The following is a 19,330-nucleotide window of genomic DNA, read 5'->3' as shown; positions in this document are numbered from 1 at the left end:
TGTGCATAGTTTCATATATGGATAGCTTAGTAAACTGGGCTCATTTGAACAATGAGTTTTAATACAGCTAAATGACAGGTCATGAATTTAGGAAGAAAGAATGCAGGTTACACTTACTGAATATGGGACTACATTCTTGAAACTGACTCTAAAAAGGATTTGGAAATAATCAACTGAACAGGAGCGCCTAGCCCCCATTCCTCCCTCCCATTCTCCACCTACCAGATTTGGAAGGGGGAGCTCAGGACCTCTGCCTTGCAGCAGGGTAGGGGCTTCTGCCCAGCAAATGGGGGGGTCGGGGGCGAGGAGTCATCCTCAGAGCTTCTGCACCATGGTGTGCACCTGCCAGAGCTTGAGGCTTCAGCAGGAGTGGGGAAGCCCCAAGCCCCAGCAGGCGTGCCCTGGCTCTCGAACTTCTGAAGACTGTTGTATGTGGCTCAGAGGGTAAGTTCAGCCACCCCTGGTACATGGCACTGAGACCATTAGTGAAATACTGTACTCATTCAGTTCTGTGTCCACACTTAAAAAAAATTGGAAAGGACTCAAAAGAGCTGCAAGAATGAGTTGAGGTCTGAAAAATGTGCCTTACAATAAGAAACTATTTCGTTTACTTAAAAGGGGATTTGATCATGATATCTAAGCAACTGCATGGGGAGAAGTTTCTGATGGTAGTAAGCTCTTAAAAATACAAAGCAAAAACATAACAAGATCCAGTGCTTGGAAGCTGAAGTTAGATACATTCAACCTGGAGAGAAGGCATAATTTTTTAACAGTGAGGGTAGTTAACCATTTCCACAACTTAATAAGAGACACTGTGAATTTGAGGTCCTAAAAGATAACCTAACCGGAAGTTATGAACCTAATACAAGAATTACAGGATGAAATTCTATGATTTTTGCTGTACTGGCAGTCAGAGTACAATGACTATAACTGGTCATTTTCTGGCCTCAAAAATCTGTGAGCATGTAGTTTTCCTAAACTATAACTGCACTAAAAAATTATGCAGCAAAAAGCCTTGTTTAAAAAAAAAAAAAGGTCTGGTAAAGAGATAAGCTTGGTAAAATAATATGTGGTTCAAGTTGGGTACTTTTAGGCTTTACAGTAGGGAACATTAATTAACCACCATACACAGTTTCAAGTGCAAAAAAACTGAGGTACACCAGCAAGTAAACAAATCGAAATTTTAATATACTTCCACTTTAGGTAGTTCAGTGTACTGAATTTGAACGTTGACATATTATTTACAAAAGGGGTTTTTTATATTTCAAAAAATTAATCCTACCTGCTTCTGCTGGAATCAAATGAAATAAATACGCTCCTTAAATTTTAGAGTACTTGCAATTACACTATTGTCAAGTGCTTCTGCTATCGAATGCTTTGTCTTGTGCCATTTTTTTCATAACAGTTCTTGTTTTAACTTTAAAAAAGTTGAAAATAATTTTATTTTAAAAATGGGGGGAGTGGAGGGGAAAAGAGTATAAACATTGTAACCTTGGCTAGAAATGTGCATTTTGGTTTTTGGGTTTGTTTGTTTGAAGAAGTATATTGTCCAAAAACATCATTTTGCTTATTATCAGAAAAAAAAAACATCATAATTAAATTACCAGAAATATAAAACAAAATACAGGTAGTGCTATATATGCTATGAACATGCATGTGTTTTATTAAACATATTATAGATTGGTATCTAGAAAATATATTAATCTAATAGGTATTTTACTTTGTGTAACACTGACAGTTTAAGCTTTCAATAGGACATTAATTTAGCAGGTATTAATTTTAAAAAATTATTTTGTTTTAGACAATACACACAAACCCCAGTTTTTCAACAATAATCCAGCTGTCTGGAACTTTTAGAAGCTCCATGGCAATATAATTAACATTCTTACTTGGATAGCAGAAATGATTTCAATACAGTGTAATCATATCAGTTGAGCCAAATTTCTAGTTGTTTTTAAGAGTATTCAGGCTGCATCTTGTTGAAAAGGTACTGCCATTCGAGAGGGATGGGTAAACTGTCACTCTTGTACTTGCTTTCTAACTTGATTGTGTTCTTGTGTGTACATCAAGATCTTCTCTACAGCATGCTTTGCAAACACTGGGAAGAGACTTTCCCAGTTTTAATTGCCCACATCCATGCATTAAAAGGTTTGATGTATACCTAGCACTACCTTAACCAGCTTACGGGGCTGATCCAACTCCCACTGAAATCAACAGAAAGATTTTCACTCACTGATGTTAAAGGAAGTTAAATTAGATGTCTGACCTCTGGAAATAAGATGAGAGGTTTGAGGGCAGGTTGTATAGTAAGTGACTGTACTTAAGATGTGAGAAAAGCCAGTGCAGTTATAAGATACAGATGTCAAAAGAACATGGTTGACTCATTTGTCTCTAATGTGACAACTTCTCAAGCTTTGCCACCTGTAAACAGCCTTAACTGTGTAATATAAATATTATGAGACTGTACATACAGTAGAACCTCAGAGTTACAAGCACCTCAGAAATGGAGGTTGTTCATAACTGAACAAAATATTATAATTGTTCTTTCAAAAGATTACAGCTTAACATTGACTTAACACAGCTTTGACACTTTGCTATTCAGAAGAAAAATGCTGCTTTCCTTTTCTTTCTTTTTTTTAGTAGTTTACATTTAACAGTACTATACCGTATTTGCCTTTTTTGGGGGGGGAGGAGTCTCTACTTTTGCCTGATTGTGTACTTCCAGTTCCAAATGAGGTATGGGTTGTCTGGTAGGCGCGTAATTCTGGTGATCGTAACTCTAAGGTTCTACTGTATAATCATCATGCATATTTATGAATTAATTCTAACAGTCTTGTACTTTAACCCCTATGAGAAAGATATGACAGAGCACACAAAAGCTTTGTTTATATAGATATATTCCATTTCTAATTACTGACGATGGCTAAAAGATTACCTGTGCTACATTTTCAGTAGAGACAGACTACAACTGATGTCATTTAACTACATTACTTAATAAATCACATGCAAGCAGATTGACAGTTAGGAGCTACAGTTTTAAGACTTTTAAGAAGCAGCAATTATTATACTACACTTATAAAGGAATCTGCTACAAGTTTCATATTCTCAACTGCCAAGTATTTTTTTAATCATTGCTAGAAGGGAAGATAGTTTATCTTATTGTTGTACTTCATAAATAATCTTGCAGCATTCACATTCCTGGGTCTCATCTCTCTACGAATAGGGCAGAACTCGTCTAGTTCTTAAGGTTGTTTGACCCATAAACAAAGTGGTAGCAAACAGGAACAGGAGTCACCAACCCTAACAGTGGTTAAATACCACCCAAGATTAGCCACTGCCATTAGAACCTTGCAGTTAGATCCTGGTTTCACCAGGAGGCAAATGCTCCACAAAGAAAAATAAGCTAATCACAAAACAAAACTGAAAACTTAATGCCTCAAAAAGTAGAGCAAAAAGCCCACAGAAGTTTAAAAGACAAGTCACGATCTCAAAGTTCCCCTCCAAACTCTGAAAGGAAAGGATGAGTTAGTAGGAATTCTGCAAGATGTGTTCTATGTAGAAACAGAAGGTAAAGTAAGCAGATCCGCCTCCTCTAAAGGTACCATCTGGGCACAATTCTTACTCCTGGAAAACAAATAGCTCAGGGATATCCCAAAAGTGCAATCAGAACAATGGCAACATCGAAAACAAATAATGCCAAACCAACAACAAACAAGACACTCTCTCATACGTCATCTACAAACAGATATATATTCTGAACAACAAACATGCAGCCTTAACTCTAACCATAAATATAATTCACCAAAGTGCACACACATGCAGATTCAAATTCTGTAATTGCCAGATAAAAGTTACTAGCAAATTTAGAACAGAATAACCTTAGAAAATTTAGAACAAACAACAAAGATCACCCATGTGCATAACTCTTCATAAAGACTACAGAATTGACTGTAAAGTCTGAAGTCAGTGGTTAAGTTCAGGGAAGGCAACTGACTCCTACTCACCACGTCTGCTCTTCAGGACCAAAAAATTTAACAACTTAGGAAGCTGAGATACAGGACTGAGTTTGCATGAATGGTATTTTTAAAGTACTACTACAGAAGAATTGTACTGTTATCAGCTTTCCTAACATCAATCTTCCTAATACTCTGATAGCAGATGGATTAATACTTTGACAATATATTTGGTTTTTTTAAAGAGTTTGAAAGTCAGACTCAAGGAGGTAAAGACTGAAAACAAAGCAGTTTTGCCACTAACGTTCATGAAGCAAGCAATTGTAGGAGAGAAAAGACTGGCTAGTCAGATACCAAATGAAAAGCTCTCTGAAAACTTAGCTCTGTCATTTTAGAAAGAGTGCTCATGAAGAGCTTAAGTGTTTGGAAGTTATCCTTGACCCCCAAGGATTATAAACACATCACTTAAGGAAACTGAAAAGAGTGCATTTGCCAATTCCTGAGATGACATCCCTGACTAAACCAATGGAAACAAGGAGAGATGGTATATGCCTGACCAGAACCCAAGCAAGACTGACCACCATTTCCAACACCAAAGGGAGAAGAGGACTCTAACAGCCCCAATGACCACTCATCATCCCATAACTTTTAGCCTGTTGCTAGGCTAGCAAAGTCTTCAATGGTACATTTCTAAAGCTTACCTGTCTCTTTTAAAAAAAAAAAAAAAAAAAAGCATTTCTCCTTGAATGTTATGTTTAAATATTTAGTAAAAGCAACCCTCCCATAACAGCTGAATATATCATGTGTTTCACACGTTACCTGTCTCTGAAACATAAACAACAGGATCCTGCTTAAGAACTTTATCAGGTTTTGAAGAGGATGGTTTTCTCTCTGGTGGCTTCTTAGATTTCTTTACTGATTGCATCTCCTCTTCTGAATCTGTATTTGACCACAGGGAGAAGTATTATTTTCCTCCACATACATACAGTCTTTAAATAACAGTTCAACACATCAGTTATAAAAACATCCATCTGTGGGAGAAAAGTACTCTGCTGAAGCCCAGAATACAGAGAAAAATGAAGCTGTACCTCTCTAATTTAAGAGATCTGTGTCATGGCCGCCATCCTTCGACTAGGACAAGGACTAAATGGGACTTCCTCAAGAAGCCATCAATCACCCAGAAGAACTTTTGTTCAACAAGAAGAAGAATTCCCTATTACCCACCCCAGGAACCAAGCATGTTGCTTCTGCAGTGGGATGAGCTGAAGCCTGAAAATTAAACTCCAGTCTGTGACCCAGGGACTTTTTTGTACCAACTGGCAGAATGCAGACAGGGTGCATAGTATTTTACAGGGATCTGCTGGATCAAATAACTCTGCTGAGAGCCAGTAATCCATTGATCATCATAATCATTGCAAAATGTATGAAGATAACATTTAAGGAGTTGTGTGTCTATACTGAAGATTATGTTCTTAAGGCAGATAACCAGGACGTAACAAGTCTCTGAAAGGTTCCTTTCAGGTAACAGACACTTGTCTCCTCATCTGGTCATTGTGAATTGTGAGCATCACAATGTATGCCTATTTGCATACTGAGCCAGATCCTTATTAAGCGATTGCAAAAGGACTGAAAAAGCAGAGGGAACCCAGCATATTTGCTATATGGTTACTGTTCACAGCATGACGTGCGTGGTTCAAGGGAACACACTAGCAGAACAAGTATTTAGTTTTTTAAACACACACAAAACTGGCACCCCTACATTTCTCTAAGAATGAAATGGTCAACAATCTCAGTGACTGAAAAGCCTGCTCGTCTTCTAAAGCATTTGGAGCAGTACTTCATTTTTCTTCCCCGTAATGGAATAGGAGATTAACGCTCCAGGCACACTGCTAACACTCAGCAAATTAATAATATATTACAGGTGGCAGCTGGTTTTCATATACTATGTGTAGCACCGAACATTAATTTAGAAATATTTCCTTTAAGGCTCCCCAAGGCTATAAGGACTAGCTTAATATACAATCTCTTCAGTTTGATGTATTTTCAATATTCAATGACAACATTCTGGCAGGCTTATTTATTTGTGTGTTCTGCAGGTTTAGCTCATCCCATTGTTTTTCTTTTAAAATTAGAGCAACCTTGTACTATTGAACCAGTGCACACACGCACACACAAAAATCAATAGTCTGCAATGGAAGACACAAGCTGTAGGAAAGCCTGTAATCTTTTCTTCAATTTCATGATAACTCCAGGAGGCTTCAGCATCCAGATGGGGAAGAAGTGACAGTAACAAAGGGGGAAACCAGAAAGCTTCCAATTTTTTTAAACTTAATTTAAAAAAGAAAAAACTGATAGATAAAACTTTTTTAAAAACTTTATTTTAAATTGTATCTTCTGGAGGATATTCATTAGAGTGGGCTGAACAGTCCTTTCAATTAAATTTTACATTTTTTTCATATTCTGAAATTTAAAATATGTAAAAGCACCTAGAAGCATGGGACAAATGCTTATCAAGGTCTGTGTGTCAAGGCAGATACAAATGAAAATGCAAATTAACTTTGCATGCCCATTCAATATAAAATTAGTAAGGCAGGCCCCAATCCTGCAAGTTTTTCTACATCAGCAGACTCCTGCCTGTCACAGAGCAGACAGATCAGATCTCAGAATTGGAGGCCTTAAAATTGAAAATAAAAATTCTGTCAAGACCTTTAAAACAGAAATCATTCTTTATAGCAGCCATTTAAAAAGATACTGAGTAAGCTAGTTCTAATCTAAACTCCAAATCTGGGTTATTCGAATTATTGACTGAGGTCTAGTGAAAATTATTTTGTATACATACATAGGGTTAGCATTTTTAGCTGATGTTGCTACAGATGCAATGCTGCATTTTGTGATATTGAGGAGTGTCAATAGAAGATGTAACTGTTCATAGTGATAACAGCCAAGCAATTAATGACTTTAAGCAGTGAGAATCAAGAGCATCTTGTGTTTAACATGCTTTTATTTCTTCTTGAGCACAATCCTTCAAGAGGTTCTTTTTTTTTAAAATGTGTTGCATTGAGGGGTAACAATTGCCTGCTAACCCTCAATTTTAACTGGCAGAACCGCAAAAGAAACAAAGCAGCATTCTAAAGCAGTAACAAATTTTACCTGAATCATAGATTATCCTTTTTTTCTTGTTTGTCTGCTTTCGTTTGGAATCATCTTCATTAGATGAATTCTTCACCTAGTAGTAAAAGTCCATTATTTCCACTATCAAGTTCTTTCTTGCTTTCTTTCTACACCTACTACAACTTCTAGTTAATTAACTGTATTAGATTAATTTCTAGCAGAAACCCGGTAATGTCCATGCATAAAAATAAATCTAAGAACTTAAACTATAAGCTTTCAGTTAAGTGGCTATAAAATAGGAATACAACAAAGAGAAGCAAAGTTCATTATATTCCACAAAGATACCAATTTGAAAAAAAGTCAAAAAATACACAGGCTGCAACTGGAACAAATAAAAGCTTAAACAATTAAAATAATCAGACACCATCTTCAAACATCTCTGAAATTTTAAACAGCTTTGTGGAATTTGGACAACTAATCTAATCAAAAATAAAACTGTCAGGTACCTCCAGAAATAAAGAATGTACTAGTCAATACATTATTTGTTTGCTCCCCCTCTTTTAACATAACTGCCATAACAGATAAACCAGTGATCCCATCTAGTCCAGTGTCCCGTCTGATAGTGGCCAATACCACACACTTAAATGGAAGTTGTAAGAAATGCCATAACAGACAACTGTACAATCATCTGTCCATATGGGAGCTTTCTTCCTGACCCAGTCAAATTGGTGGTTGTCTTCTGACCTGAAGCATTAAGGGTTATAACACTTCTAAAAATAAATTAATTAATTAATCTTATCTAACATAACTTTGTATGTTCTTATTATCCACAGGAAATGTTCAACTCTATTCTGAAATCTACTAAGCATTTTACCTTAATTATTCCTTCAGTTCCACAACTCAATTATGGGTTGTATAAAATAGAATTTCCTTATCATTTTTAAAATTGTTGCCTTTCAATTACATTGAACAGCTCCTTGTTCTTGTGTTGCAAGCCAGGGTAAAGAGATATACCAAATTCACCTTCTCTATACCATTTATTATTTTGTACCTTATCTTCCCTCTCATCTGTCACCTCTTTCAGCTAAAACAGTGACAATCTTTTCAACCTCTCCTAATTCAGAAATCTTTCCATGGCTCTAATAATTTTTGTCACCTGTCTCTGAACCACCCCACTTTGTTATATCCTTTTGAGATAGCATAACCAGAACTCAACTCTTCCTACTCATTAATTACCCTAATTTTAAAGATATCTCATTACATATTTTCACCCTGAGCCTACAGTGAGCTCCACATGAGTAGTGCCCTGAATTATAGTGTTAATTAGACAAATTCCAGGCATTAGACAATGGCAGTAATTTAAGTGTAAAGGCAAGAATAGTTCGGAAGGTGAAGTATGGCAGCTTATCTTAAAAATACATCCTATGGACAGCAATTTAAGTTATGTTAAAGGTGCCTGGGCATGTAAATATGTGCCCTTTTTAGCACATTTATAAATCTAAATAAATGAGGGTTTGCCTTGGCAGAGCTCCTTACATAATTAGGACCTTAGCTAGATTTGCTTTAAATATTTCATAGGATTGTTTCCATGACAGTATCACAATCTCCCACCTCCCCCGCCCCGCCCCACCCCCAAGCATATGGAAAACTAACAATTTCTTTCTCATAAAAGAAAAAAAAGTTACAAGAAAATTGGGGTGCAGAAACAGAAGCAACTTCTGCTACGCTAACTCCAGTCTCAGCACTATTTTCTTTGCTGGAATTGAGAACTGTGTTTGCTTGGTTTTGCTAGACAAACTTGGTTTAGGAAACATATTTCTTTTTTTTGACTTCTCATTGCCACGTGAGACATAGGACCTAGGTTAAACGTTCTTCAGGAAGTAGGAATACTGACCACAGTGGAGGACTATGTTACTACAGAATACATTCCATAGTGCCATATTAAATATGCAGGTGAGATTTTTGCTTCTGGTACAATATTAGTTGGAAATGTCTCCCTGACTCTGCATAGGCCAATCAGATTTCATTTTGATTTTGACTATAGAGAAATGACAAACATTTTATAAATAACTGATGAGAAACCACTGAAAACATTTAAACCAAGAACACAAGTCAGTTGTAAGGGGAGAGCCACAGACGTGCACTCCCATACCAGAGCAACCTCCAAGCCCAGAACAGCCTGCAGCTGAGGAAAGCAAACTGACCTTGATATCCTTTGTTTTCTTCTTCCCATCTGAAGACTCTTCCCCATTTTTGGTTTTCTCTGTCTTTTTCACTCTCTCACATTCATGTTTCTTGCCAGTAGATACAACCCCAAAGAATTTTCTGATATCCTAATAAAGGGGGAGAGGGGATTTAAAAAGGCAACACACAATACTTTGACCTTTCACTCAACAAAAGAACGAGATAATTTTAAAAAAAGCAAATTACTCTCTCAACAACTCTTCATCCATTCACTGATCTAGAAGTTTTGCTTAAAACCTGTAGAGCTGAATGTACTCATATCTAGTCAATACAGGTCTTACAGATGCAGAGCAATCTTTGCTCAGTTGAGGCACACATGGCAGCAGCTTTCCTTTCCACTACAGATCATTCCAAGAGCTCACTTTTCCCTTAATGGAATATCTCTGCCAGCCATCCTATTGCAAAGCACAATACAGAATCACATTATTGATGGGATAAAGAACAACAAACAGTTGCAATTAGCTCCAAAGAGATTCAGTAAACTCTGACAAGTATAGCCCAAATGTCAGAGTCTTTTATAGATCAAATGAATAACTTAACTGTGGGGCAGAGCCTAACACAGATGAAATTCCGCAGCAAAGCCCACAGGTAGCTGCAGAATATTGAATCCCAGCACCCTCCATCTTTTCAGAATCTGGGGAAGATGGGTCAATTCACCCGGGCTCTGGCATCAGCAAAGTGTTTGGTATAGCTCTCCAGCTAGTAGGTGTCTGACCATTTTTTCCAAGTTCAAGCAATGTTAATCAACCTAAAGATCTCAAAAGGGTAACATATTTATGGCATCTCCTACCACGAATATAAGAACAAAAGGACCTTTCTACCTGCAAAAATAAAAGGTTTGAACTTTATGAGGCTCTTGTATGAGCATATAGCATAACCACAAACACAGACCCAACATCTATTAAAACATCCCTTAATATTTCAGACTATTTACTTAAAAAGGGAATCATCTAGCTTGTTATACCTGTTTACAGTCATTGTCTCCAGGGATAGCAGCCATTTTAATGGCAACCATTATAGGAGCAGCATATAATCGTTTGGTCTGAATTTATAGCAGGCGGAGGGTGTGGCTTGTGACTATATTCTACCCAGGTAACACTACTTTCTGATTTACCCCCTAGAGATTTCAGCTAAGTAGTTTCCCAGGAATACTAAGACCAGCAGAATTTTCTCAGAAACTGTGAGTAATACTAGTTCTTTGAATTTGTTTTAATATTATTTCTGAATATTCACACAAGTTTGTAGAGCCACTGAGAAAGAGCCTTTATCAATTCCTTATTCTAGATAAGATTGATTGAAAGTATACCACTCTGGCTCCTTTCAGAGTTGGAGTTAGAAGGCCAAATAGAACATGTGATTTGTTAAAAAGAATTAGCATTTTTTTCCCCCTGATAATACCTGTGACTTATTTATTATCAGGTTTTGAGCTGCCTTCCTTGTTTAAGGAAAACTTGGACTTGCTATATTTCATTTACAACTAAGGCACTGACCCTGTAAGCAGATGTTTTTGGATTTAAGTATATGGCATCCTATTTACACAAGTGTCTCCCCATGTGCATCTCCTTAAAGGCTTGAGACCTAAATAACTAGTACTATTATATTAGTGTTACTCTATTTTACAGGTATTCTGTCACAGGAGTAATACCAGCAATTTACAAGTTATAAATTTCTGACTATAAATGGATAGTTCTAAAATTTAAAGGGACATTGTCAACCTCAAACAATGACTGAAGTAGTTTCAAGTGCTACATATGCCTCTGAATCGTCATTACCAATTTTTATAGTCTTCACAATGATACTTTTCTCTTACCTGTTGATGTGTGAAAACTCCACCCAGGCAGAGAAAACTGATTACAATCCTGCCTGGGCCCTTTGGGTTCAACCCTTATACATTCATTACTACTACAAAGTAAACTAATTAGAAGGAAATTTTCACTTTTCAGTAACAGTCCCCATAGGTAAAAAGAAAAGGAGTACTTGTGGCACCTTAGAGACTAACCAATTTATTTGAGCATGAGCTTTCGTGAGCTACATGAAGTGAGCTGTAGCTCACGAAAGCTCATGCTCAAATAAATTGGTTAGTCTCTAAGGTGCCACAAGTACTCCTTTTCTTTTTGCGAATACAGACTAACACGGCTGTTACTCTGAAACCAGTCCTCATAGGTGTGATAGAAGTGATTTTTAAGTTAGTTATATCCCTTTGAGTATTCCACCCATGACTTAAATTTAAACCAATGACCTGTTAACATACCTGAGACCTTAGCTCCTTCTGTGCTGCTGACACATTTGTCATAATAAATATGAATTGATCTACATATTCTGCATACATCAAATATTAGTTATAAACCTAAACTCATGATACATGTGTATGTAGACAGGTAAGTGACTTCTATAGCCAAGTCTTTAAGCTTTAGTATCCCTTGCAAATAAGTAACTGTTAATGCTGTAATCACAGATTTCTGCTGTAACTTTTTCTAAAATGGATAATAAAGAGGAATATGCATGGACTACTTGTTTGAGCTATGCAAATATTCAATATGTACACACAGTAGAAATTACTTTGCACTAAAAATGTTGTTGGGATGGACTAGGTGACCAAATAAGGTTTTGTCTTTATCGTTTCTTTAGCTAAATATACAGGTGAATTAAACTTCCTGGGGACTTTTTAAACCAATTTCTCATTAAAGGGACTTATAAATTTGTTTAAGATCAGTGTAGAATGTGAAGGTTTTGTGAAAATCTAAAAATTTCACAGCTGTTTATACTTCAGTTAAAAGTTTAGTTGGGATTTAAACACATTCTTGTCCAGCATTTTCAACCCAAACATAATTACAGCCAGTGTGCATGAAAACCAGACAATGACTCTGACTAATCTGTATTTATTGGCCACACTTAAGTGCAAAAAGTAATCACAATTGATAAAAAAGGTAGACTTCACCTTCAGCTTTAATAACAAAGTCTGTATGTAATTTCCAAAATTATTTAACCTTACTTGTTTTAATCTCCAGGAAATATACTAGCATCAGGATGCTAGTTATAAAGACAGGTTTCAGAGTAGCAGCCGTGTTAGTCTGTATTCGCAAAAGGAAAAGGAGTACTTGTGGCACCTTAGAGACTAACACATTTATTTAGTTAGTTTATTTAGTTATAAAGAGATTCTCTTCCAAGTTGCTGTATTGATTTTTGGTTTCAATCTTCTGCCTTGACTTGAGCAAATGGTAGTGTTTCAACCAAAAAAAGCATTTCCATAGATCTGAGAGCAAATCTAAGAGTTGGTCTTAAACTGACATTTGTGGTTCCATGTAAATTTTACAGGTATTCAACAAACACTCACTTCCTAAAGTCTGTCTAGGGCCAGAATGTCAATGATGCTACTATCTCCCATTCTTTGAAACAAAAACATAATTAAGAAATTGTTTGAAAGTAACATGTTTCCCCCAGGTTCTTCCCTTTTTAAATTAAGTTCCCTGGTTCATTCAAAGCTGTAAAAACCCAACCCATGAAATAACTTTCATATTCTGGTGCCACAAGATTCATATTAGGTGCCACAAGTACTCCTTTTCTTCTTTCATATTCTGGTTCACCAAGCAAACTGCTTGTCTTTATAGAAAACTCCCACCACCACTGAACTCCTTTATTTTATTTTAAATACTATGTGCTGTTTTAAACAAACAATATTATGGTATGTTTAGTTTGAGTTAGGACATATTTTGTCTCAAAACAAGCTACTGACTCTCCTATAAACTTCCTTGAAGTTTTTTAATATTTGTTGTAAAGTCTACCACTTTCCTTTTATCATGTAAACTGCATCAATATGCAGCTTAAATACAAGACATCTGTGACAGATTGGGAATTTTTTGTAATATCTTTAAAGCCTATGTGTGCCTCAGTTTCCTCTGTACTTCACATTGCACCCACCAGGGCAAAAGGGTTAACACTGTTCCTGGAACGGTGTACGAGACAGATGTACCTGTCACCTTGCTGTCTGGGTGGAATGAATGGTTGTCAATGAACTGGTTGAAAGGGACTAGATCAACAGAGGGTCCATAGAGACAATGCAAGGCCAACTGACTGAAAAAATCAAAGCTCAAAAGTGGGAAGCTTCAGCAGGTGGGGTTGTGAACTCAGCCATGGCTCTTCCTGGAGAACAAAGGACTGAGAGGTCACCAGCAAGGGATAAAGGGTGGGCTTCTGGGAGAAGCTGGCTTCTCCCTCTCCTGGAGCTGTTAAAGGGAGAGAGAGACATGAACCATGCTGGAGTTGGACAGCTTGGATGGCACTTGCACTGCCTTAGCCAGGATGGACTATAATTTGAACTTTCTCCTCCGTGGGTACGTACACACAGGAATAAAAGCCCCATGGTCACCCCAAGTCATCTGAGTTGGGCTTGCAGGGCTAAAAATTGTTATGTCAATGTTCAGGCTTGGGCTCAAGCTCAAATGTCTGCATAGCAATTTTTAACCCCGAATCAACTGATCTGGCTCAGCCATGGTCTTTTTTATCCCCATGTAGACCTAATTTCTGTGCTAACCCAAGGACTTTGATTCTATATGACTAATAAATTGTTACCTTGTTTTGAAAAGGCTGCCTGATGTTTCTGCAGTGAGAGCACTGCGTGCTTAAGTACAGTACAAGCCTCCCACAGGGGGCTGGCTTAGCAGGATTTGCTGCCAAGAGCCACAGAGAGACGTCTCTGCTGATGCCCAAAGGCCCAGTCTCAGGCCACAGGCCAGCCCCTCTGGAACTGTGTGGGTCCTTGGGGCCTAGCACACTGAAGAGGTCACTCCCAAGGAACTGGTTACAGGCTGCGGCACACCAGACCTTGTGGATCTGTGACAATATCTACCAAAAACAACAGTATCTTGGACCGATAAGTAATGTGGTGACACTAGTAAAGGAGTGCCCAAAGCAAAGTCTACAAAACACCTAAACTGCAATCCATTGGTGCTTTCTTTAGTATATAAGTATGGCTCAGTGAGACTAATGATTTTTAACAGACAAGAGACAGTGGATTATTTGTCTTTAATGGCTGGGTAAGCGTTCTTGTTTCCATTGCTGGTGAACTCAAACAAGCATCTTCTATTTATCCATCAAGCACTGTTTATGCAAATAATATGGCTTGTCTGTTGATAATAACCTTGTGACCAAAAGGCAGTTATCTGTAGGCTTTTAACTTCAAAATTTGTCTCCCTGTGTTAACACCATGTTCCATTCTCTTGCTGTAAATCATCCTTTGATCCCCATATGAAGGCAGAAGTATCTTTCTTAAATTGCTTAAAATTAGTTTCTCAGCAAACTGCCAAAGCTTCAAGATAATAGCATATAAGCCTTCTGAACACACTTTCTGAATAAAGGCTTAGATTTGAGTGCTTAATTTACCTTAACGACTAAACTAAAAGACTGTACATATTCTTCAAGTCTCCTCTGTTTACAATCTTCAGCATTGCTATATTATCCTTCAAATTCTTCTTCAGACATCCCATTTTTTCCAGAGGAAAAAGATAATCTTGTTAGAAGCTATTGGACTGTAAGAGGTGGAAAATCCAAAACTGTTAAGACTGAAAAGGACATCACTATGTACAGATAAAACTATTATTTTATTATATGAAACTAAAAATAGGAGGAGCAAAATGGAACTTACTTCATGCCATATATATCTGGGAATAGCAAAAAAAAAAAAACCCTATAGGCCTGGTATACAAAAGACTTATTGCTAGGATAGCTATGTCTGGAGCATAAAGAGGTGTGATCCCGGACTATCATAGCTGTTTCAGCAGAAGTCCCTACTGTAGACCGTATTTATAACAGTAAATATGCAGTTTTGCTGGTATAGTTTGTTTTGCTTCTGAGCACTGGTTTTACTACACCAATACCAAGCACAGCTTGCAGATATAATTGCACCCACACTCTGAGTGCTTTGCTGGTATAGTATACCAGTATTCTTATACAAACAGAATGTTGCTAGGGTAGACGTAGCCTAGGTAAAATCAGAACAAAACAACTGTCTGACTGGTCCATATCTTGAGTTCAACCACTGAACTACTTATTAGTTCTAATTTAATCCTAAAATGGACCACTTCCTTCCCTTTTCGTTAGGATACCAACCTAAAAAGGAAATGTTCTGATTGATCATACTTTTCTAAATGTCATACTGTATATTTTAGTATTGGTATATGAGCAAACCTGGCATTATATGCATGCTAACTTCTTGAAATGCTGTATGAAACTAACATTTTTAAAGAGCCTCTTGCCCTCTGATGGATATATATCATCATCAGCACCAACACTGCTAAAGTGTTGGATTTTTCCTGTGCTTATAAGTGGAGGCTACTGCCATCCAACAGGCAACAGTCAGGTGTGATTCCTCACTTGCCTAGAAGCAGCTTGCCAATCTCTTTTCCCCAAAAAATCATAGGGAATAAGCCCCAGTTACAGCCACCAATATAGCTGTCGTGGAGCAAACCTGAAGGACAGGCAAGCAAAGCTAACGAACAGTGACTTGCACTGAGGTAGGTTTCAAGCCATGGCTAAACTCCAGTTTAAAGCAGTTTGCCTATTTTGTAGGAGCGGCTTTCAACAGTGATTGAACACAAATGACAAACTCCCATTGTAGACAAGGCCTTAGTAATTGGATTCCCTTCCCTTATTTTAAATACTGTTTTCTCTCACGGAAGAATTCCATGAAGTTTTCTTCTTGCCTTGCTCTCAATAGTTTGTTGCCTTCAAGAATCTGAAACAGGATAAGCTCTGCCTCTCATGGGACAACTGTCTCATGCATGTTACTTTTCTTCAGGGCAATCAGTAGTAAATTAAACCGAAGACGTATATAACATTTGTCTGGAGTAAACTGAAAAACATGAGGCACAAAGGGAATTTTCCCAGAGGAACTATGAAAGAAGGATTCCTGATATCCTATATCCAGTTCAAATTCCTATAGCACGGTGTTAAAATAAAAGGACAGAAAATGCTGCTGTTTTGTGTTTGTGCCCTCTGACTGCAAACATTAAGTAACTAAAGCTGGAAATAGCCAGTTTAAAATGTACCTTTTGGACCTCTTCATATCTAATTCTAGTCCTGCACAAGTCTGGTAATAGTCTACACTTGCAAATTTCATTATGAAGAGAGCACAGCTCAGTTTGAAACCTTAAGTAGTTTCACTACAGTTCAAGCATTAGTTATTTAACACCGTGTGATGCAGTTATGAAAAAAATTAATTATGAAGCCCCCCTTGCAATTTCACTTGGAATGACCCACTCCAGTTTGGCTGCATAATACCTCTTTCTTCCTGAAAATTATTTCAAAAGTATTCCAAGCTCAAGGCATCTGAATACTGTATAAATATATACTAACAAGTTTTCAGAGTGTACCAAAGTCCTATCCCCACATAATGCTTTATAACTTAGATTATGGTAGTACCATTTTGGGTACTTCTAAACACTATCCTCTGCCCTGAATAGCACACTACCTTAAAAAAAATTAACACACACCCCAAACACCAGAGAATTTTTTTGCCACAGTAGAGGTGCTATTGCTAATAAATTAATGGAAAATTCTCAGCCTTATTGTACAAAGTACCCTCAGTGTCCTCCACAGAGGTTTTGCATCTCAAGACTGTAGGGTAAGACAGTGAAGATCCCTCCAGCCCTGCTAATCTCAAGGGCTGAGACAGGAGGCTAACAAACTGATTGTGGTCACTTAGTTTGAAATTTGAACCAAATCAGTTTTGATTTGCAACTTTGGCTATTTGAGTACAAGAATATGAGTGGACACAAGCTCTACTACCTAGTTTTACCACAGAAGTTTCATCAATTTAATTTTTCAGTTTAGAAAAACAATTTTAGTTACACGGGGATTTTTCCCAGTTTAGACTCTGATTGGTTTAAAAGTGGTTATATCTGCTCATTTGCACCCATATAGTTTCAGGCACATGCAAACATATATATAAAGCCTTCTATATCAATCAATTTAATTATCTGCACACAAAGAGCTTGGCTAGAGGAACATCCAGGAAAAATAATCCTAAAAAATGCATGAACACCCTCATTCACAATTAAAGTGGCCTTAAATTGGTTTAGCATAATTCATTTCCAAAAGTGGAAAAACTATACCACACTGGGTATATCTACATGGGAATAAAAAACCCACGAATAGCCTATGTCAGCTCATTCAGGCTCATAGGACTCACGCTCCAGGGCTAAAAATTGCTGTTTAGATGTTCAGATATCCATCCTTGCAGTCTCCCAGAGCTTGGGCTCCAGCCCAAGCCCAAATGTCTACATAGCAGTCTTTCAGCCCCAGAGCCTGAGCCAGCTGACAGTCCCACTAGGTTTTTTTATCCTTATATAGACATATCCATTAAGTCCACTTTAATTCTGAACAACAGCATCCAGAGATTTAATACAGGTTAACTAATCTACTTCAAATACACCTCTTTAATTCGTATTAATTTTCCTGGATCTCCCTATGCAGGCAAGACAGCTCAAAAATTGCTCCAGACTAAATTGTTTTAGAAGCCTACCTTCAGTTAAATCAGTGCAAATTACATAAAGCAGGCCTAAGAAAGATAATATGATCAAGAGATAAACACTTTATTATGAATAATCTCACTTTAGCACCATATATGGGTAATGGATCGGGAGAGGGGCTAAATAGATGCATAAACTAGACCCCAAATAAAGCTGTTTTAATTCACACATTTAGTTACTTAAGTAAAAATCTGTACATGGACACCCTTAATTTGGATTAAGTATCCTATTTACCTTGATTTTTACTGACACATTGAAATAGGGCACTCAGTCCAAAATAAGTGTTCATATATAGACATACTGAAACTACTAAAATTGTGATTTAAAACAATCATTTATTTTGGTTCCAGCTGGTGAGTCGACAGGAGAGCCTAGCATGCTATCCGTGTCCTAAGTAGGGCACACAGGATCACATGTGGAATACAAACTTAATCCACTTCAGTATCTCTAATATGTGGAGCTTGGCCAGTGGGAGTTTGAAAGAATGACTTCCCCCAGCCCCTAAAACACCCACAAAAAGGCCAGAAGGCCCTTCCAAAGGGGAAGTCAGTAACCCCCACAACTGACTTTAGCAGCACAGGGGAACGTTTTCCCCCTCTCCAGCAGCAGCGCTCCCTCACGTTTCCTAGAGGAATAAGCACGGTCTCTGCCCCGACCACCGCTTTGAGCAGCAAGAGCCAGGACACTCGCTGCAACGCCGCTCACTGCTGCGGCCCGGCCGGGCGGCACAGCCGGCGGGGAGCCTGGGGAAGTTTACCGACGCGAGGGGGGGTGGGGGGGTAAAGGGAGGCGGTTCTGGGGGGACAGAGCGGCAGCAGACTTCGGGGGGGGGCAAGAGGGCGGGACGTAGCTTCATTTCAGAGCGCGGTGAGGGAGCCCGCCTCACCGCACAGCGCTAGGTCCCACGCCTGACCGCGCTGGGGTCCCCCGGGCCGGCCGAGCGGGAGAGCTACCGGCACCCACGCCCCGGGGACAAGGGGGCGCCGGGGCCAGCTACCCGGCTCCCGAGAGGGGGGAGATACCCACCCCCGCCGCGCTCACCATGTTGCCGGGGGCGGTTTATCTCGTTAGCAGGTAATAACGGGGGGCCTTCCGCTCCATCCCCCCTTCGCGCCAACGCCAAACGTGCGGCGCGTGGGGGTGACGTCACCGACGCGACGGCTGAGGCAGAGTACAGATTGGAGGGGGACGAGGTGCGGGTGCTGGAGGGGGAGGGGCGGTGACTAGGTGGGAATGGGGGTAGGATGAAAGGTGTGGGACTGGATCCTGTTAGATATTTAAAGGGATGGGGCAGACACAGGGTGACAGATGCCCAGTCCAGGTGCTTAATTTCCTGCTGGGTACTTTATCTCTCAGCTTGCCTGGGGAGTGTGTTGAAGTCTTTTGTTTACAATCACCTAGCGTTATAGGTAGGGCCCTACCAAATTCCCCCTACATTTAGGTCAATTTCACGGTCATAGGAATTTAAAAATTGTAAATTTCATGATTTCAGCTATG

At 38.5% G+C, this 19,330-nt stretch overlaps 1 protein-coding gene across 2 annotated transcripts in view; it reads right to left on the bottom strand.

The window, feature by feature from the left end:
- The window catches only part of RFC1 (replication factor C subunit 1), an 82,619-nt gene extending 63,640 nt beyond the window's left edge, over positions 1-18,979 (bottom strand). The window contains exons 1-4 of one of the 2 annotated variants that reach the window (XM_077815744.1): positions 18,875-18,979; positions 9,269-9,397; positions 7,104-7,179; positions 4,773-4,892 (exon numbers count right to left, since the gene is read on the bottom strand). In XM_077815744.1, coding sequence (XP_077671870.1) covers positions 4,773-4,892; positions 7,104-7,179; positions 9,269-9,397; positions 18,875-18,877 — 328 coding nt within the window. In that variant the 5' untranslated portion in view covers positions 18,878-18,979. Of the gene's footprint in view, positions 1-4,772; positions 4,893-7,103; positions 7,180-9,268; positions 9,398-18,859 lie in introns of both variants that reach the window. The other variant, XM_077815743.1, reaches the window with a different exon arrangement.
- Between the last annotated feature and the right edge of the window lie 351 nt (positions 18,980-19,330).

Source organism: Eretmochelys imbricata, chromosome 4, assembly GCF_965152235.1.
Source record: "Eretmochelys imbricata isolate rEreImb1 chromosome 4, rEreImb1.hap1, whole genome shotgun sequence".
Taxonomy (NCBI): Eukaryota; Metazoa; Chordata; order Testudines; family Cheloniidae; genus Eretmochelys; species Eretmochelys imbricata.
The sequence above is the reverse complement of the archived record's forward strand: the minus strand, read 5'-3'. Positions and strand labels throughout refer to the sequence as shown.